We start from the raw sequence: 22,322 nt of genomic DNA, 5'->3' as shown, positions 1-22,322 counted from the left end.
AATGTGGGCAGGGCTAAACCCAAATAAGGAAATGTGGGCAGGGCTAAACCCAAATAAGGAAATGTGGGCAGGGCTAAACCCAAATAAGGAAATGTGGGCAGGGCTAAACCCAAATAAGGAAATGTGGGCAGGGCTATTTTTCCTTGCATTTTTACAACTCCTATGGCAATAAAATTAAAAAAAAAAAACCAAAGGTCAATGTTGATTGACAAGTTTTATTTCCTTAACTTAAATAAACATGGTATAAAAAGCATAAAATTACCTGCTGTAGTCATTATTCAGAGTATCTGGAGACAGCACATGGTTGTTGTGAGGTGGCCAAGCTCTGTGGCCACACAAGGAGGGATTTCCTCAGTGAGAGTTTTTTAGGAGCAGCCCCCAGCTGGTTCCTGAGCTCACCCACAGGTTTGTGCCTGGGCAGGGGCACAGCACATTCTTGTAGGGATTTCTGTGTTTCTTGTAGGAATTTTTGTGCTTTTTTCACAGCCCAGAGCAGCCTCAGCACAGCACAGAGGCCTCGTTGTGTTTCCAGTGGCCTCACGGCCCAGGCTGGTTCCTGAGTGTGTGTGAAGAGGTATTTTTTTTTCCCTTTGTACAAAACTGGCACAGAAAGGATCCAAGCAGAGCTGAGCAGTCCTAATGCAATGTCCTTCCTTGGCAGCCTTGGTGCAAAATCAACAATCCAGGATTCTGAGACCACAGGAACTTCTTATCCTCACCTCTCCTGCTGAGGAGGCCAAGCAGTGCTGGGGTGTGACGAGGTCTGTGGGTACACAAACGTCCTTCCCTCCAATTCCTGTGCCCAGAACACAGCCCAAGGCTCCTGTGGATCCCCTCCATCCCTGCAGGCTAGGCTGGAATCTCAGGGCACGATGTCTGTCAGGGGCAGGCTGGGCAGCAGGACCCACTCTTACCATCCCTGTAAATATTTTGCATTTTCCTTCCCACTGCAGGCTTCCCTCATGCTCTCTTCTGTCTTAAGAAAGTCTTTTGGATCATTTTGCCCACAGCTGCAAAATCCAATGCAATTCTTATTATCATTCAAACACAGAACTGAGTTCCCCTGAGTCTCACCTAAAATAGCACCTTTAAAACAGGCACCACATGAATAATTCTGATGAAAAGCCATGACACTGGAGACACATGTTAATTGAAATTTAAAAGCACACAGAACAAATGTTTCTCCTTAAATATACACACATAAAATAGAAAACTAAAAACATAAATAATAAAATTCACAATACTATGAATTATATTGTTAGAAAACGAATAATATAATTCATAGTACTTGGTCATCACAGGTAATTAAATAAAAGCAACAGAAATGCATTACAGAGTCCTCTGAATAAAAAATAAAGACTGGAATTGCATTGCACTGAACTAATTTTGTTCACCTGGGGAAGAAATTGACTTCTGATTTTTCTGAAGTGGTTAAATGCAAAAATTAATTCAGAAGAACTTCCAGTGTGGTAACTCTTTATGTAGGAAGATGCAACAGCATGGAAGGGTCAAGGAGGAAAAGTAATGTTGTGACTGGAGAAAATCCTCCATCAGGAATTCTATTTCTGCCCTGTTATTTCATGGGGAGGCACAGACACACAATAATAAATAAACAGCAATAAACTCCAGTTACACCCTGGGGACTGCACAGAGGAAAACAGATCAGGCAAAGCCACTGGAATCTGATTTTCCAACTCATGGGCCCAAGCCCCCAGTAACACTGACAGTCAATGCAAAAGCTGCAAATGTACTCAGAACCTTGTGACTTCAAAATGACATACTTCATTTAGTCATCTTCAGAACTGAAATGCTTTGCTTTGCTCCACAACAAGAACTTTTTTGTTTCAGTGCACAAAATGAGTTTCTCATGAGTTAGGCATTCCAAAAAGCAGCAGATTGGGATCACGATGACCTTAATTTTCCACAAAAGAAGAAATATCTCACATTTGACCTTTTTTTATCCAGTTAAACATCTCAGGCCAAGTTTGAGGAGCATCAGGCAAACTTGGACAGCAACAGTTTGAGAGGCTCAGAACTGACCCAGTGAAAAAAATCCCATTTATTTCAGCTCAGCTTCTCTGAATAAATGGGTGCAAGCCATCAGACTGTGTGACTGAAAGTTTGTGTTCCAGCTGGCTACAGCTGTCCAGAACAGACACAAAGCTTTCAGATCCACTGCTGATGCTTTTAACCTTCAGAAGAGCCACACGTCAAGCCCAGTACAACTAAACAGAGGTTTCAGGCAAATCATCCATTTCTTCAAACGTATTCAGGGTGTTTTTGCTATTAGTTCTTGAATTATCATCTTGAATTTTGCTTGGATCTGCAAAAAAATGCATTGTAAACAAAACAGGATATGGTAGAAACTGTATAGGCAAGATCAGAGTTTTGCACCTTTTTTTTTTTTTTTGTTAAAAACATGTATTTATTTAAACAGCAAGCTCTCAGTTTGCTACCATATCTTCTAGAGAAATTTTTCACCCCAGAGGGAAAAAAATTTCTCCATTTCTCCAGGACACTCCTGCTCTGGCAGCAGATGGATGTCTTGGATTTCCTGGCCAACATTCATCTCATACACTATATATGTTACAAAACTTGCTTGTCATCAACCCTCTCTCCAAGTCTTTAAAAGTAATTTAACACCACTGCCATATTAGCCATTAGTTTCTCTAGTAGTAATGTGTAGTTTAATATAACAGTTTATGTTTTGAAAGATATAAAACTGTATCAAAAAGCATTTCTAAGAAAATATTCTGCAAATAGAGTGTCATAAAATTCCACTGTACCTGTTGGCCCTGGATCTTCATTAATAAATGAAACATGGGTTTTCCACTCGGTCCATTTCACTTCATTAATCCTGTTTACATTTACATAAATTGTGTTATCAGCATGAATTATCCCCCAGCTACATCCCTGACCTTCCCCCTTGATTCCTTCCTGGGATTGTCATACTTGACCACCTGCTCTGCTGGCACTAAAGCCTGAATGTCTTTTGCACTACGTGAAGGTGAGAATAATATCAAGACTACTTCATAATTTCACACATTGTTAGTACAGCCTTGAAATATTTAAGTATTTTTCATTAAACAGCACAGTTCTTTAATATGGTAATCATCAATTACCAACCAACTTAACTGTGATTGCTTTTAAGCTGACATTCAAAGGAGATTATGATAAAGTGACATTTACTGCAAACAGATTTGATGCTTCTACAGTCAAAACATATGAAGATGAAAATCTTTTCTCATCAAAAGATTGCCTACATAAAAATGTATACATTTTCCCTATTTAAACAACTGGCTACAACTGAAAAAAATTGTATTTTTCTGCATAATTTTAGAGATAATAGAAATGTTTTAAAGAGGGTTTTGAGGAGAAATAACCTTGAAGCAGCATAAAGAGAGCAGAATTGATAGCACATGATTCCAGCTTTGCTTTACCTTAAACACACCCTGGTGTCATTTTCAGCCACTTTACACCGCTCTCCCAGCTGGAATTTCTTCCTCAGGCATTTTGGTAAGAATTTTTCAAATTCCAAAATAGTCCTGGCTCTCTATTGGCAGTAAATAGTAAAATGAGAATGGTTAGCTGTGGTCTGATTTCACAGCATGCAGTTTGCAGTTTTTAACAGGTCAAGAGCCAGCACCAAAACCAGCAAATCACTGCTAATTTGTGCAAACAGGGATTCAGATTCCTCGAAAAATAGTGAAACACAACTTCCAGGGGATATATGGTGATATATCCAGGGGAATGCAAGTCATGACAGTGCATGGGTTGGAAATCCAAGCCATGATACCATCTTTAAGATTGTTAATTACAAAGTTCCTACAATTCTCTAATACTGGATTTGTTTATGTCTGTTATTCATGCAAAACCAAATGAGGATTATCTTTAACACTTAACCTTCTGTGTCAGCACGAAGGTTTTAGCCCAAGCACCTCCCAAATTCCCAAACAAACCTGGAGTTTCCAGATGTGCTCACTCTCCTTAGAAATATCCTCCACAGTCTCTCCCATTAGTGCAATCAGCATGTTCAAGAGAAGAACAAAAGTCAGCACAACGAAAGTGATGAGGAGCAGGAGGAACAGGACAGGGTACTTGGAGTTCTGCTGGATCTCCAGGTCACCCAGCCCCAGGGTGAGCTTGAACAGATCCATCAGGACAGGCCCCAGGCTGCTGTTGGAGTGGCACTCCCCACCCTCCTGGCATGTCTCAATCAGGGCAGCCAGAGCTGGGAAGGAAGCAGAAGGAAGTTTCAGTCACAATCATTCTTTAGGAATACAGAATCATTATTTAGGAATACAGGGATTTCATCCCAAAGAATTCAAACTGCAGATGAGAGCCAGAGCTGCCCAGACACACAGAGCAGCCAGGAGACAGAGCCCACATCCAAATGAGATTCCAGGGATTTGAGACCAAGGCAAATCTATTCACACCTAAACTTAACATCCAGAAAAAACCCCAACATGAGCTCTCATGCAAACAGGGTTCTTATTCATAATAATGCTAAAATTTTTACCCACACAGAACATCAATGATTTTCTCCAGTAATATTTACCTACGCCAAATCCCAGCAGAAACACAATGTACACAACCAAAAACTTGATCACATCTTGCAGGATAACCTGAAAATGGAATGGAACAGTTGACAGAAATTAAAATTCAGAACTAGCTTTGTGCTTTTGAATTCTGCAGGGACACAGGTGAGGCACACACTGAAGCACAGACTGCTCTCCTTGAGCAACAAACCCAAAGGTCTGATTTTTTATCTCAAGCCTGCTGTGCTCTCTGAGAGTGACTAATTCTGTACAATACAGACATTGCAGATTATGATGCTATTAAACTGCAGAACTACATTAGCTGGAAAAAACACAAGCTACTCATATATTTAATGTAATAAAAATGTCAATATTAAAGTACAAACTAGTTCCTGCTGTTGAAGAAGAACAAATATTGTGTTCTGCTGAAGTAATGCATAAAAACTGGAAATAAGGAATTAAAAAACAAACTATAAAATACATATAATTGGTAAATATACTTGATTTAGATTGTAGAACAATGGAGTATCATCAGGCAGGTAAAAGAAAAGAAAAACTTGCCTTTTGAATCATCACACTGTAAATGCCCATGGACTGGAAACCTCTGGTGAAATAGAGCATATTGGCCCAGCCAAGGGCCATTGCCAAAACAAGACACACCAGGTGTTCTTTGTAGGAAAACAAGTACAAAAAGACAGAGAAGATCACAAGCAAAGCTTGTATAAAACTGTTAAAAAACAAACATATACGTAAAAGAGAAATTACTAGCACAAAACCAACAACAGAATGGCAAAATATGAAAACAAGATTTCTCTGCTCTTTAGGCTAAATTTCTAATTTCATGCTGCTTTTTTATTCTCCCCATGAAATTGGCATTATAGTTTAATGATAAAATAGGTCAGAGCAAGCAGTATAAGTGTATTAACATATAAGGATTATATTTATTAAATTTAATTTAGGTAAACTATTCTCCCCAAAAGAGCTGCTCAATGCAGATAATGCTGACAGAATTGTAAGAATCCTTACAATATCTTAGAAGCCATTTAATTGTAGCTTTAGCTTAATGAATTGATAGAATTATTAGAGATTTTCCACTGGCAGGTAGGAAAAATCCACTCCAGCTACATCAACCCTGGCATTGTTACTGACAGTGTAGCCAAGAGTTTGTGTTAGGGAATAGCTGCAGGCAAACTTATATCCATCCCTCTAAAACTGATAATTTTGAGGAGAAAAAGTGAATATCTTCTACAGGAGCACATTCTCTGTGACCATGAGATAGAGAATTTTATATACAGTAGAAAAAAAATATATATATGTCAGACTTACAATGCAAAGTGGAACCAGGCATCAGAGAGAATGGACTGCAGATCTGAGGGCCTGAGCAGGAAGATGGCCACACTCTGTGCAGGCAGAAACAGAAAATGCAGGCATGGTGAAGAGAAAACAGACCTCAACTTCTGTTTTTCAAAGTAATTTAACTGGTGTTCTTAACTAACCCACCTACTGATAAGATGTGGTAACTTCTAGAATTAATTTTTTACAGGGCTCTGTAAATTCTGTAATTTATATTACAGATATTTTTAATATCTGTAAATTCAAAGGTTAAAAGTCTGTCATCTCTGGCACAATTTAAGTTACTGTTTTTAATTACTTACATGGCAAAGTTATACCATGGGATTTCTCTTTCATTACAACTTGCAATTCGTTTTTCCTTAAAGCAAATAATTTGACAAAACTGATATTTATACAAATACCAGATCAGTTTGAAAAGCAAATATCCTTATATTTATTTCACAATTGTAATCAACTGTATAACCAGGGTCATTCTGAATAAGTGATTGTGTCAATGATTTGAAAGTTATACATATCAAAGACATTCCATGTGTATTGTCAATATCAACAGCAGCATATTCATAAATTTAGAGAAGTTCTTTACAAATCAGGTGTATATTTGTTACAAAAAAAAAAAAAAACAAAAAAAACACAACAACTTACCTCTTTTATGGCTAAAAATATTGCTCCTAACATAACCATCACCTGTCCTGACAGCTGCAGCCACCCCACTCCTCGGGTCAGAGCCAGTGGATAAGGAGGAGCCTGCAAAGCAAATCCAGAAGGAAAATCTCAGTTCCATCCCTGAAGGGTGAAAGGAAAAGCAGCAGAAACCCTCCCACCTGTAACTCTCTGGGTTCTCAATTTCTTCCCTTCCAGGGAGAAATTTCTTGATGTATTTACACAATCAACCCCCTAAAAGTGATGTTTGAAACATCAGAAATTTCTTTCTTAAAAAAACCCCAAATACTCTCTTCCCACCTTCAGAAATTTCACAGTATTTGTATCATTTATTTGTATTTTAAGTCACTTCCACACAATGCAAATCTGATGCTCCCACACAGATGTGGGGATGTGGTCTCTCTATATCTAGATATTCCAATATCTGGCCTTGTTTTAGCATTTTAAACACAATTCAGGGAATGCTGTTGCCTTTTAAGTCAGTAAAATTTAGCGAGGTTCAGCTGCTGTACTCACTTCATTTTCATTAGGCCTGTGGTAGGAAACCAATGTTAATGTCACATTGTACAGGAAATAAAAGCAGCAGGACATGAAGAACATGTGCCTTGCAAACTTCTTCCATTTCATCCTCAGCAGTGAGTTCAGAGGCTCCAAAGTCAGCATCTCGTGACGATTCTGAGGAGAAAAAAAATAAATAAAAAAGTTAAATATTTCAACTCACTGCCTGTAAGGAAACTGATTTTTAGGTGTGAATTTTGTGTATTTCATTGCATGCTATCCTTGCTGTTCTAGAAACACCTCTGTGCTCAGGGATGGGCCAGATCTCCCTGGGATGGAAAAGACTGTCCCAAAATAACTAACCTGTGTTGCAGGAGCTGAATGCAGGAGCTGAATGCAGATTTGCTTACAGCTGACATTATGCAGCAGCATAAAATTTATCTTGCTCCTGATAGAATAACTGAGAATCAAAAATTACTGTTCACAAGTAATTCAGTTGTTTGCAAGGCTGACAATTCTAATATGGGGATACTGCTAGGGAAAACTTATATTTGTGATATAATTATAATAGTTTATTATTATATTATTGTATTATAGTATTCTTATCTATTTAATAATTTAATATTTTATTATAATAATGTTTTTCTTATATTTTAATAATATAAATTTATATTTTAAATAAGAATAGGCACCTTACCCCAATATTTGTGTTATAGACAATGATTTCCAGCACTGAGTTGTCAGCAGTGGTGTCCAGCTCTGTCAGGTCATACAGAGAAGACTGAACAGGACCATAAGCCCAGTCTGTGAATTTTCTGGACAGGCTCCTGTTTGGCTTCTCTCTGATCTCTCTGCTCAGGATGTACTTCAGAATCTAAAACATGAACAAATGATTTGTCAGCAGCTGTGCTGTTCAGGGAAAGGAGAAACACAAGAATACACTTGCCCAAACTCCCACCTTTTATCTGTAACAATTTGTACAGCTGCTCAATTTAATGTATTTGTAATTTTGTTATTCAGTGAGGGGTGCTGGAGGTGAAAAACCTCCAAGAAGTAAGTTCAGTGTTTTTAATGCCTTCTGATTTTCTGTCAGAGATATTTTTCTAAAGCATGAAAGCACAATTTTCCATGTGTTCATTTATGCCTTCCTTGAACTTAATTACTTTCTAAATCATTCCATTGCCAATTCTTTACACTGCAGTTGATTTATGCAAACCAAACTCTACAGCAATACAACAGAGCAGTTCTAGTGAGATTTCTGAAATTGTTTGGTGGTAAATGCAGAATTTCTCTACAACAGAAGGCTGGTTCTAAACAGCTTGTGTGGTTTGTACAGAGGGAGGGAGTTACAGAGAAACCTGGAAGCATTAAAACAACACTGCAATGGAAATATTTGTGTTTTAAACAAAATTAGCTCAGTAATACTGATACAAACCAGCCTGGAAAGAGATGTGTCAGAGCACAAGTTTCTCTTGGATGCTGCTGAAATCACACCCACCTCTAATTTCCCAGTTTTTGCAGCTAACTGCAGCGGCGTCAAACCCTCCTTATTCTTGGTTTTTTCCAGGTTTCTGTCTTTGCTTTTCAGCAGGATCATGTCATACATTCTCATCACAAAGTCATTCTGTGTTTTGGAGTCCTCTGCCACGGTCACTAATGCATGGAGGATGTTGTTTCCTCTGGAATCCTGAGAGGAAATGTTGGTCCTGGCATTGTCCATTAACAGCTCAATTATGTCTGGCTGGTTGGTACATGCTGCCAAAGCCAGTGCAGTCTCACCTGCAGCATCACAAAATGCAACAAGTGGTCATGGTTCATTTCATCAGAACAGAAAATATTGTGTTAACCATCTTAATATATTGATTATATTGATTGTACTGGATTAAGCTCTTGTTTTATGGAGGTTTTGGGTATTCCTTCTTAACTTTTCCAGAAACATCTCAATTCCACTTACCAAAATAAAAGCCTTCATGCTTGTGTTTGGGATTAAAGAAAATACCCTGGGCACGAGCATTGACATCAGCTCCTTTCTCTATGAGGCTCTGGGTGATTTCATACTGTCTCCTCTCAATGGCAATGTTTAGAGCTGTCTGGCCTGGAAAAGCAGACACAGAATTTAGAGTTGAGTCTCTCAAGCACACTCTGAAGCATTAATAATATTTCACAAAAGACGGCATCAATGATACTGAATAAAAGTTGATTCTAGGATTTAAACCATTATTATTTTATAGAGGTTATGTATAACCATATACCTGAAACTGCTATCAGATGCCAATACCTTTATATGCCTCTTCTGTGTATGCTGCATTGATAAATCTCTCCAAAATGCCATTTTCCTCTGCAAAGGACAGGAGCATGTTCACTATCTCATTCGTGTTCTGGTTGATGTTCAGCAGAGCTTTCATCAGACAAGTTTTGCCAGTGTCTGAAGCCGTGAACTTCTTCATCAGGTAATCTACAAGAGTGAATTTTGAGATTAAATCCTTTTAATTTATTAAACTTCTGTTCATTAGGGGTGAAACCTGAGGGATATAGATGGACACAAACCATTTCCCAAACCAGTACTCCATCCTGTTCACTTCATTCTTGAGCACCAAGGCAACCTTGATGTTCCTGTTGGACATCCTGGTGCCAAAACTCCCAAATTCACAGGGAAAGAAAGATAATTCCAAGGGAAATAAGGATCATTCCCAGGTTTAGGCAGATCTGGCAGCCCCCCATCCCCCAATGCCTTGTGAAGGCTGACCTAGAAAAGGATCTCTTGAATGGACACACATTGGGCAGCACAAGAGGCCAGCCAGGGCTGCACCCAAGATGAACCAAAATGGTCCCAAAATGCATGACTGCTCATGGGGTCTCTCACTTTCATAAGTTCTGTGCCATTTGCATCTTGGAGTTAATTGTTCAATTCCAGCTTTAGCCCATGCAGTCCCATCCTTCTTGTTTTTCTCTCACCAGCCCACATTGTTTGTGCTTTTGGGCTGAGATTTGGATCATTTGTCCTTGGTCCCCAGCTAGAGAAGGAATTGTTTTGTCCCCCTGCTCTGTGAAAAGAGGTCACCATCCCCTAACACAAAGCTCAGAACTACAAACTAAAGCAGCAGAGAATCAAAAAACCACAAAATCTCCCAGCTGAGGCATCAGCCAGGTGCCTGCAGGGCTCACCTGGCACGGGCAGGGAGGTGCAGGCCCCCGAGCGCTCCCTGAGCTCGGCCAGCAGCCGCTGCAGCTCCTCCACGTTCCCCTCGGACACTGCCCGGAACAGGTTCCTCTTCAGCTTCTTCCTGGCACTCCTCAGCTCAGGCCCTTGGCACGTGGGAGCACTGGATTGTAAGAAATCATCATGAAATTGCTGGTGTGATTTATGCTGGTGTATTTTATTTTTTTAAGAAGAGTAAAACCAAATACAATTGTTGGCCCTAGACTGGACGAACTTGCCCTGCTGCCATGGATAGCTCAGAACATTTCTCCCATTGCTTATCTGCAGCTAAGTGGGCTTTTGAGAGGCTGCTTCATCATAAACAGCTCATTTTTCAAGTATTTTGTGGGTTTTATTCAGTTTGTCCATTCTTCTGGAATACAGGCTAAGGAACACTTCTTTGCTCTGCCACACTGACTGCAATGCTGAGGTTACGTGGTGCTGCTCTCACAGCAGAGCAGGGTTCTTAAGCTCACATCTTACACCATTTTCTGATCATCCTTATTCATGAAACAGCTGCTGCAACTTATCCTGGTTTATTTTATTTTTAAGAAGAGTAAATCCAAATATAATTGTTGACCCCAAACTGGATGAACTTGCCCCACTGCCATGGATAGCTCAGAACACTTCTCCCATTGCTTATCTGCAGCTAAGTGGGCTTTTGAGAGGCTGCTTTATTATAAACAGCTAATTTTTCAAGTATTTTGTGGGTTTTATTCAGTTTGTCCATTCTTCTGGAATACAGGCTAAGGAACACTTCTTTGCTCTGCCACACTGACTGCAATGCTGAGGTTTCCTGGGGCTGCTCTCACAGCAGAACAGAGTTCTTTACCTCACATCTTACACCACTTTCTGATCATCCTTTACTCTGGAAAAAGAATGATTTCATATTTCCCCCAGGCAGAAATACTCCATGCCTGGTGGTGGTGTGTGGGCCCTATGTTGCCATCTAAAAAATACTCATTTTATATAAGGAATCCTCACACTACATATGAAAATTGAGAGATTAGAATTGTTTATTTTGACATTTAATTATTGAATGATCAGAAAGGCATGTTCAAACATGATCTTTTTTTTTTAAACTGGCAGGAAAAATAGGTAAAATCTACCCTACCACAGATTGACTCAGTGCTGAGAAATATTTGTGTCTCCACTCACCCACAGCTATCCACGTTGGGGCTGTATTCAGTGGCATCATCCTGAAGAGACTGGGGGGAATCCATGTCTTCCCCATTTGCAGATGCACTGTAGAGAAAGAAAAGCAAATGTGCCAAGGTATTAGCAGGTATTTTGGCAAATTGCACAAAGAACCAATCAATGGCAGGTCAGAGTATCTGCACTAGAGCTTAAATTAGTCAAATTTGACATTGGCCTTTTAATTCTATCATTTTATCTCCCACATAGATTTTAAAGTGAGTGATAAAAATGAAGAGACTCACAGGATTTTATTATATTTTTAAAAAAGACCACATTAGGAAAGCAATCTGCTTTGTGTTTTATTATTTCACTACAGATCCTGAAAACCGTGGGAACTTTTTTCTTTTTTTTCTTTTTAATGATCACTGCTTTTTATGCTTCACCCTGAATGCTTGAAGCTTGCATTCTCCCTTTTCACATGATTAATTTGTCATCTGGCACAAAACAAGTGCTAAATCAGTAGCAGTGAGGGGGTTGCAAGCCCACAATGAAAGATTTACCTAAAGATTTACTACACAGAACACTGGAGGCAATTCAGGAGTGTTTTGTGGCTGACTTGAATGAAAGAAATTGAGGACTGGGCCCTAAATAGATGTGTAGGTGATATATTTAAAGGATTTTCAATGGCATTGATATTTTGTAATTGCTGTACATAATTTCCACACGGTCCTAAAAGCAGATCTGACTTAGAAAAATTAAGATAAATGAGTTTCTTACTTGTATTTTTGTTTCTCTGAGGTTCAGATTGGATGAACTACCTCAAGTTAATAATTTAGGGAACCTGAGATATTAATTATTGGCAAAACAGATGCATGGACAGCACTGCTGTGCAGGTATTCCCTTGTCTTTGAAATAAATCTGGGAGCCCTGAGTCCATTCTCATTCCATCTGTCTCCTCTGCAGAAAGCTGAGTAATGTGGTGACAAAGCACATGTGCAGGTCACTTCCTGAATGACAGGGGGAAATTCGGACACCTCTCCTCTGACACCAAAATCAGCCTGTCAGCCAATTCCTAAAAGCTGACCAGGCATCCTCAGCCACAAAAACCTTTGGCCATTCTGGGCCTGTGCCTGATTTATGACATATTTCACTTATTCATAATTATTGGTTGTTAGCACCTCACACATTTTTAAAAATTAAATGTATTCATCCCAGTCATAATTTTTCTCTATTCATTCAGCATAAATGGCTGCTTTAAATATTTCAGATTCAGCATTTCCACGTTTGATTGTTAATGAGCAATAGAGGGAAGACGTCAGCAGCCAGCTGGGAACAGCTAAATAAGGCTGTGGTCTTCACACTGCAGAAAACACCCAATGAGAGCATGGAGTTTGTTCTAATAAGAGGCTAAGATTTAAAAAAAGAAAAAGATTTTAAATTTATTCAGATCTGAGGTCTGATTTATTCCATAGAAATGACAGTAGGAGATAAAACCAAAGATAAATCTCCAGTGAAGTTCTGTCTTTGAAGTGACCAAAAGCTGTAAAAAGTCATGTGAAATCCTGGCAGTGTGGCCCAAGGAGAATTAAAGGGAAGGTGCTGAAAGAAAATAGATTTATTTGCAGCAGGAGCATTGCTTGTGCATTTGGAACTTACCAGGGGCGAATATTGGAATCCATGGGTTTGGAAAACACAGGGGGAGAGGTGTTATTGGGACTGGCATTGCTTTCAAAACCATCAATCTCCAGGAAAAAGTGGGAACTGTTGAAGACAGTGCATTTAAAGAAATATCAGTTATAAAAGGCAAGCCCAACCTTAAACCAAGAAAAGAACTACCAAGGGCAAGCTTGATCATTTATCTCTCCTGGCATTAAAGCTGAGCTGGAGCTGAGGCTTATCTGCTTTCCCTGAGGGGACCCAGCCTGTGCCCAGCTCTGCCAGGCTGGCAGATGGACAAAATTCCCAAGGTAATTTTGGAACACATGGCATCAGATCCTGACATGTGTGAGCAGCAATCTCTAAACCAGCCTTGCACCCACTTCCTGTCACTGCCCAGCCACACAAAAATGGTTTCAAAAATGGTTTTTTAAAATCCCAGTCCCTGCTCTTCCAGCCAGGAGCCATCAGGATGGATCATTTCAAACAGTGATAGAGATTAAAATTAAATCAGAAAGTTTGAAAGGTCACACATTGAGTGACATCAGGCATTTCCACCAGCCAGGGCTGAATGTGTCCCCTTGCCTGCCGAACGTTTAATTGCTTTCTCTATAAATAATTACATAAATATGGATAGGGAAAAGAAATAAAATTTGGAACAACACAGACAAAGTGATACGAAAAGAAAGATTTCACCTTTTAAAAGCCTGCAGAGTTGAGAGGCAAAAATCAATGGCTTGGTTTTAGTGGATCTCAGTAAAACATTGCTACAGCTCCCACAGACTGAGGAGTTTCAGGGGTGGAAGCAGCAACTCCTACAGGGGCTGTTGTTCACAAACTGCCTTACAGCTCTGAAATACTGCAGTAGTCACCTGGAAAACCTTTCCAATTCACCTAATATTTATGGGTTTGTCCATAGGGCATGTCTTATCTAACTGCACTTCCAACAAGATGTTTTGGGGAAGATGAAGTAGTTGCATTGATGGGAAAGTGCAACAAAAAATCTTATTTAAAATGGCATTATTAGGACACCAGTGAACATCCTGCTGATATTTGCTAAAACCAGCAGTATCTGTTAGTTCCAAATAACAATATCTGTTAGTTCCAAATAACAGTATCTGTTAGTTCACCTCCTTCTCCAATGGCTCGATGATCCAGGTGTTAATTCTGGCACCCAACATCTGTGCAGCAGCTGGCAAGGGCACCCTGCTCTTGGGGCTGACAGATCTCACCTCTCCTGCCTTGGGGCTTACCTGGGCATGTCATGGGAGGGAAATGACACCCCAAAGCCACCGTGCAAAGCAGGGTGCCATCAAATAGCCCTGTGCTGACGTGGCTCTGCCCACAGCCATCAGCAGCCCTGGCAGCCTCCTCCCCACCCTCCCCTCGCATTTCCTGTGCTCAATTCCAACCCCAGAACACCCCAATTCCAGGGGATTCCAGCAGGGATTGCCACTGTCTGTCGGAAAGTGAATATTGAGAGTGAGAAATGCCACCCTGGGAGTGCAGCAGCTCTGCTGGGGCAGGGGAAGGAGAGTTTTAAAGGAACAGCATGGAGCAGCGTTGGAACATTTAATTAATAGGATATGTTAAAGCCCTCATTAAAATCCACGTGATGTGGGTGCTGTGTGTTGCAGGAATGCTGCCAGCCACACCCTGAGCTCTGGTTTGAGAGGTGGGAAAAACCCCAGGGTTCCTGCTCCTGAGGCCATGAGGAGTGAGAGATTGGGGCTCAGTGATTGAGGGCTTGGCTTTGGCAGGGTTCCTATAACTCCACAGTCTGCCAGGGAATTGCCCCTTTTTGAAGTGCTGGGTGGATCATGAGCTGTTCAGACACTTTGTCTCCCCCCATATGCCACCAAAGAGCTTCTCTACTTGAATTTAATGGCAAAAAGAGAAATTGGACCACCCAGTCAGTGGATCTCAAATAACTAATGGCACCATTCCTGTGAAAAGTGATTCCTCTGATTATTGAGAATTATAAATGACAGAACAGCCACAATTGGCCAGGCCTTCAGAGTTTCAGAAATTGCCATAATAACCAGTAATTATTCAGAATGAAAAGTTTATGAATAAAAATTCATCCTCACTCTACAGTAACTTAGTTGACTCCATAGTATCAGGCAGGAATTACAGCTCATATTTCCCCATTCATATTAAATACAAACCCTCGACCCCTTTATTAATTCTCTAATATCAATTATGAATGAAAGTGAATATTTTATAAAACAGCAAAAAAGTCTCATTAACCAGACTAATGAAAAAGAGAGTGAATTTAGGTTTCTGTTTGTGATAGAATTTTTCAATCCTGCTCTCCCTGCCCTCTGTCTCTCCATAGCCTCACATAGAAATGTGACAGATTAAGTTTGAAATGCTCTCTTTTTTCAGGCCAGCATCTCTTAGATAAAACCTGGTGTGTTCTTCCATGTGATCTCTTAGAAAGATCACTTTATACCAAACATTAACCATCATTAAATCAGATTCTTGTGAGGTTACACAGAACAAAGGTGTTGGTGGTATTTCAGTGCAAAAGTTCCCCAAAGGAGATAAACAGGGAATTTTAATGGTTCAGACTGAGCTGAGTCCTACCTTTTCTTGGTGGGAGTGCCTTCAGTCACCTTTTTCTCTTGCTGGTTTGCAGGGGGATTTCCAGGTGGGTTTGTTTTCTTGCCCATTAGTGGAAGAATTTCGTTGTTATCTTTAATCATGTTTCTGCAGTAGAGAAACATCAGTTACTTGACTCCTGTTCCTTTGAAGGAAGTGTGGTGACAAAATTACCTGTTTACAGTTTCTTCACATGTAAACACACAAATATTGACGTATTCCTTCCTTTTTCCCCCCAAGTTTCTCATTTTTCAGCTGTTAAGGACACACCTCCACCATTTCATGTGTCAAATCTGGAGGGTTCCACACATGACTCATTAAATTTCAGTCTATGACAAGTGCCATTAAAAGTGGTATCAGGACAACCATAAATTCAAGCTTGTGCCTAAATTAAACTGAAAGGAGCCTGTCAGTCCCAGTGACAGTGTGTGTTATTTAGAGAAAAAAAAGATTACTTTTATAAGTAGCCTTAAAATTGGGCATCTTTTCAGTTATCTGAACAGTCTGCTCTTGATCAAGATAAATTCAGAAAAGTGGTAAATCCCAGGAAGATCTGTGCAACAGCAAACAGATAAAGGAAGGTTCCAGATGTGAAAAGAACAAAGAAAAATCCCTGAAAGTTTTTACTGCATTGGAACAGTAGAAGCAGCAGATTGAAAATGATGCCCAAGGTGAGCTTAGCTAAATTATCACATGGATAACATCCAGGATTTGTGTCCTGGTGATTTCCCAACATTTCCTCAGGAAAAAGAAAAAATCCCCTTGATTCTGCTGGAGGGAATGACCACCAGCACATGACACAAAAGGATCTTGATGCAGTTACCTGCCTAGGAACACCCACAGCATGAATTCTGTAAGAAATCATGAATAACTATCTCCCTGTTTCTCAATCTACTACTCAAGGGCATCATTTTAAATGGCCCAGGATAATTTGAAAGCAAGAAGGTGAATTCAGGATACATTAAAATTCACTGAAGGTACACCCAGGAAGATTTATGAGGTCAGGGATCCATTCCCAAGGAAATCAGGGGAGTGGCCTCCATACCCAAGGACAAATGGTAAAAATAATTTGCCTGTAAAGTTTGAACTGCACATTTTTCCCCCTCCTACTCTACTTTCCTTGATGTGACAAGTGTACACACACAAATTTTCTGCTCCTGTCACAGTGCTGTCACTGTGCCTTAGCACCAGGATCCCTTCATTCTGGGAGTATCAAGATACAGAAAGCAGATTGTTCAGAGTGTTTGAAAAGACATGACACCTGGTGTGAGAGAGAAGCCAAGAATATCAAATACACTGGTATTGGACTGAAAGTCTATTAATGCATAAACAACAAATGTTTAATTATGGCAATTTTCAATCCCAAGTACAGAGAGCTGAGAATTTACAGGGTCCAAACACTCCTAAGTGCAGCTGTAATCTCTTGGCACTCTGTGGAAGAAGAACTTGAAATATTGGAAAGGACTCCTTACCTTGCAAAGGCTGGCTGAAGAAACAGGCATGAAAATAAATTTTTATTGTGTTTTCTCCCATTGGCAGGTGTGTTCACACTAGGAAACATTCCTAGCTTGGCTGAGTTCCCTAAGAATTCATCTCACAGCTTTCATAGAAATAATTTTTAAAGGGAAAAATATTTTTACTTGCATACAAAGTACAGCACAGCTTCTAGTAAATGCAGAGAAGAGCTGAGTTTGGAGATGACACAGGGGAGGTGGGAAGAGGGGGTTTGTCTGTGCCACTGGAAATGCCACTCACGTAGTCCCCAGGACATGTAGTGTCACTGAACACACTGATAAACATTGAGTCTAAACACAGCTAAAACAAATGACTGCTGTCCTGCTCAGTTCATAAATAATTCTGCTATTTACTTCTTACAAGTACTTAAAGAATACAAAGCAGAGTGAGGGAAAGACACCTCCCATCCCAAGGAAGAGGCAAATGGGATTCTTGACATAAATCAAATATAAGGGGATGATGGTGGGGATGGACAATAAATAGCCTAACAAAATAAGTGACTTTAAATGAGGAGAATAGTTGGGAACAGATTTTAAACGTCCAAAAGCCAACAAAAGGAGCTGCCAATTTGAGAAGGGCTCAGCTGGGTGGGGTGTGAAGTCAGAGGGGTGAGAGAGCAGAATGAAGAGCTGCAGGAATAAAGATTAAATTCCTAAATTCCTCCTGTTTGTGAGTGATGCTGGAGCTGCTCAGAGATGGCAACACCTCCCTGCAAGGGCAGCAGCTCCAAGCCCCATTTGCAGTTGGTTTTCAGCACAGAGATTTTAGCAGTGACTCAAGAACAGGCTGCACCTCTGAGGAGAGGTGGGAAATAACCAAACTTAGCCCTGGAGTTGTGTTGGATGGTGAGGGACTGCTGAAGCACCAGTGAGGTAAGGAAGCAGTTTGGGAAGGAAAAAGAGGACAGATTTCCTTGAGTACAGAGGGACTACACTTTCAAAAGCACAGAGATGTGACTGTATCCCAGCCAAAAAGTCTATTTAAAATGAGATTTTAATCAGCCTGCCAAGTAAATAACTGCAGGCACCAGAGCAGAAGTACCTTGCTACAGTGCTGAGGCAGCGTCTGCCTCAATTTTAATCACAATTAATTGTGTGCTGAGATGAAAACTAAGCTGGGCTCTCAGCAGCAGCTTCCAGGGCACTATCATTTTCTGGAATCTCTGACAGAAAGAGAAAAATAGTGCAGCAGCCTGAAAAGTGTCAGATCTAAGCAGTGTAGCTTATGTAACCTGATACAGAGTGTTGTCTTTGGTTGTAACTATTTTCTACTCCCATTATCTCCTTAATTGTCACTTCCAGGCCACCAGAGAAGTGGCTTATTTGAAGTGGCCAGCAAGACAAAACCCTGCATTCATTTGTAGTATCAAGAATTACTTTGAAAGGATCTGAGGAGTTGGTGTCTGACCTCCAGTGTGCTGGGGGTAAGAAAAGGGAATTTATCAGTGATGGTGAATGGCATTCTGCCATCGCTACACATTATCACAGACACACCTTCTGCTTATCTGGAACAAGAAAAATCACAAATTTCTGTATCTTTATAGCTCAGTAACAGTTCATAGGACGTGGCTAAAGAGAGAATCCTACAAATCAGATTAAACACTCAGCTGTGATGTGGCACAAAGGTCTCCCCTTCCCTGGGGGCAGAGGAGGGGAAGTGACTCCCAAGAGCTGTTTCATTCACAGGCTGCTCAGAACAGACCATGGCACTACAAACTAATTCCCACTGGCCCATAAAAAATAAATCTCCTCCCCGAGGGGAAAGCTGATAAAGCTTCATTCTGACTTTTCTGCATTATTTATGATCAATCATATCAGCAGAAAGTTATACTTGGTAGGAAGAGCTTCATCTTCCTGTAAGATTTTTAAACTTTTGAGGGTCATTCATAGACTTCAGGTGATACCAAGAAAGCTCTTCTTGGTGACAAATTTTCACTTTCCTATGAAGGTTCTTCCTAACAGAAATTTTAAAAAAACTCTAAAAAGCAACATTCTTTCCCCTGAGGAAAAATGATTTGAGATTATTTACCTGCCTATTTCTAATTGAAAAAAAAAAAAGGGGGGGAGGTCTTTAGTTGAAATAACTTATGCTATACCTTATATTTGACTTTCAGTGGTCACTACAGTAGCTGAAACTTTTGGTGAAAGATGATGAATGTATTAAAGTCCTGATATTACATTTTGGATCCCCTTGGCACAGGACTTAGGAAGTGCCACAGTGTTCCAGGCTGACAAACACAAATTAAATCAGGCCTGTCCTTCCTCACTCCTGAATGCCCAAGGAAACAGCCCAGCTCAGAAGAGCCATTTACAGACTAGAAGAACAGAAAGAAGCACAACAGGAACACATTGTCAGTGTGAAGGATGGGTTCCACCTCTGTCTCTGGAAGATTTCACCCCAAACACCCCCAGAGCACTCACCCTGCTCACAGCACCTCCATGTCGGCGTGGACGGATCCGGGCGGCGAAAACCAAAGCAAGGCCCCGCTGACAACATCCAAAACTCATCTGCCAAAGGAGAAAAGCCACACTCAGGCTCCAGACTACCCCAAAAACACAAAACCACTCTGCTCCAGGCATCTGGTGTGCTCAGCTGGGGAGCAGAGCCGGGGCAGCACCGAGGAGCCGCGGCCGCACCGAGTTTGCTCCATCTGAAATTAGGGAACAGGGAGAAACTGGCCAGGCAACAACTCCTGACTTCAGAGCTGCTAAAGTGGGATGACACACAGGCAGTAATTACACACTGGGGTGTTACTAAAGCTGGGTTGCTCACAGGTGACTTCATGGAGCAGTGGAGTATCTCAGGTGATTGCTGCTCTGCAGTTTACACGCGGTTTGCAAAGGAAAATGGTTGTGCAGCTGCATTTGGGTTGTAAATGACACCTTTATGTCATGCTCAGTTTATTACATAGCATGGACCTACTCAGGAGGCAGAAAGCAAAAACAAGGAAATTATCCTAAGTGCTCCAGCAAGCAAACATTTTCACTGTTACTTCAAAGTTTTACAAACTACGTTAGAAAATCTTGTAATTGCACAATGCTGTCAGGGAAAATGTGGTGGGTGGGTTTAAATTCTTCCTTACCTGCAAAAGTTTTAAATTAAATTTAATTCATTAAAATTTAATGAATTTTAATGAAACTCACAACCAGGTTGGTTTCACATCCCTGTCACAGGATGGCTTTTCTCAGCTTTTCTACTTTGGAGCTGTTGAGCAATGGTGAATGCAGAATTCTTGCCTGAGACATACCAGAAGAGTGACCAGGGGTTCCTCTGCTCTTTTTATAGAATCTTTGCACTGTCACCAGAAACAGGATGCGAAAAACTCCCATGTTTTTGCAGTCAGACCTGCAAGGTGTATTTACAGCTGCTGGTCTTGAGTTAATTATTAGATAGGAGTTTAAGAATAACTATGTAGGCAGCAAAACAGGAATCTTTTTTCAGCTTGTCTACACAAGGGCAAAAAAAAGTCAAGTTTAGGTGGAGGAGTTTTGATAGGAAGTAGGTAAAAATTTGGAAGTAAAACAAAAATACCTTTGGATACTACAACACAGACATTTTAATCCAAAGACTATGGCATTAATCTACACACTTAAGGTAAGCTCCTCCTGATCATAAATTATCTTTAAAACCAGGTCTGCTGGGTGTTACATTTGCCTCAGACCTTGTGTGAAATGCCAGGAGCACTGCACAGCTCCTGCTCATCAGTCAGCTCCCAGGAGCTGTGTGGGGAAAAGGGCTGTGCCTGGGCTGGTTGGCTTTGGCACCAGGGATCCCTTTGCTTGGAGGGGCTGAGCACACATCCAGCTCTGCCTGACAAATTCCTGCTCTGCTCCAAACCCTGTGCCAGGAGATGTTTTTCACATCTTGCCAAATGCCTGAGCTCAGCTGTGACAACCCAGGGGCAGATGCTTTGATGGCCTTTTAGTGTAAGAACCTGGAATAAGGACTGGATCCTGCCATTCCCTCCTGCCTGGGACTGCACCAGCTTGGTTCTCAACACAAACTGCAAGGAACTGTTTAATTGAAATCACTCTGAGGGTGGAAATAGGCAAAGCCACACGAAATCTGGGTGAAGGTGCATTTGAGGACTCTTGCTTTACCTCTGATCAACCACAGTAACAAATCCTTTTCCTAAGGAGGGGAAATGAGTTTGGCAGCAAGCAGGAGTTTGAATTTGGAAAGCAGCTATATCTGAAAGCCCCCAGATCTGTGGGGTTTAGCAGAACACAGCACCTAGCAGCAAGGTCTATTTATAATGTTGTGGCAGCCATCCAGAGAGGAAAATCCAGGACAAGCTGCAGCAGGAGAGGCAGAGCCCTGCTCCCAAGCTGCCCAGGAAAGGTGCAGGGACTGCAGGAGCTGTGAGCAGCTCACAGCAGCTCCTCTCCATCCTCCTGGGAGCAGCTGCTCCTTGCACTGCCAGGGCAGCCTTGACCCCCTGAACCCCAGTGTGGCCTTTCCTCTCAGATTTGGGGAGCAGCAGCCCTGCCTGGCTCTGGCTGATCTCCCTGCAAACAGAATTTTGGGGTGCTGTGAGCCTGAGCTGGGCAGACTTGAGGGGCAGGAAATGAGAGGCAGAGCTCCGGCCAGTCACATCTGTGCAAACATTTTCTTCCAGTTTTAATCATTAACCTGCTCAGCCTTTTTGTTCCCTGCTCCACCCTGATGTTTCTGACAAGGGCAGCATTTTTCAGGAGCCGTGGAGGGTTTTGCAAGAGGATCTGTCATGACCATTTCATAGAGTTTTACAGCAGTCACCAGCTGCTGCAGCTACTGAAGAGATGCCAGAAGGGCCAAGAAGATTATTAACATGCATCTCCTATTAAAAATTACTTTAAAATTCCAGCTTTGGACAGTCTGTGCAGCACAAATAAGCAGCAGAAGCCCTATGTGGCATTATTTTGTTTTCCTAGGAAGTGTTAGACTCAGTAGAAACCAAAATGAACAAGATGAAGGAAAGCCCAGATGGGAGGGAACGAGCATTTGGAGATCTTCCATCTGACATCAGCGAGTCAGAGCAGCATTTGCTCTTCTGCTGATACAGGACACCCTCCCAGGAAAACTCACATTAGAAGTTATTCAGATTTTGTATTTAATTCTGTGATTTTCAGTACCCCAACAGAGTCACTTAAGGGAAAAGCCACTCTCTAAATGCATTTTTG

The 22,322-nt window shown here is 41.0% G+C and overlaps 1 protein-coding gene across 1 annotated transcript; it reads right to left on the bottom strand.

The window, feature by feature from the left end:
• Positions 1-206: 206 nt before the first annotated feature.
• On the bottom strand, positions 207-19,794 carry TRPV3 (transient receptor potential cation channel subfamily V member 3). Its single transcript, XM_063173979.1, has 18 exons — positions 19,581-19,794; positions 15,631-15,753; positions 13,042-13,146; positions 11,407-11,493; positions 10,215-10,372; positions 9,328-9,504; positions 9,004-9,144; positions 8,548-8,828; positions 7,747-7,923; positions 7,068-7,226; positions 6,534-6,635; positions 5,865-5,938; positions 5,100-5,265; positions 4,559-4,625; positions 3,960-4,231; positions 3,441-3,553; positions 2,787-2,857; positions 207-2,323 (listed from the first exon to the last, which is right to left on the bottom strand). Exons 2-18 carry the CDS (start codon positions 15,747-15,749, stop codon positions 2,226-2,228), a joined length of 2,367 nt encoding a protein of 788 aa, XP_063030049.1. The 5' UTR covers positions 15,750-15,753; positions 19,581-19,794; the 3' UTR covers positions 207-2,225.
• Positions 19,795-22,322: the final 2,528 nt, after the last annotated feature.

This window comes from Melospiza melodia, chromosome 21, assembly GCF_035770615.1.
Source record: "Melospiza melodia melodia isolate bMelMel2 chromosome 21, bMelMel2.pri, whole genome shotgun sequence".
Lineage (NCBI taxonomy): Eukaryota > Metazoa > Chordata > Aves > Passeriformes > Passerellidae > Melospiza > Melospiza melodia.
This window is presented reverse-complemented; position numbering and strand designations above follow the sequence as displayed.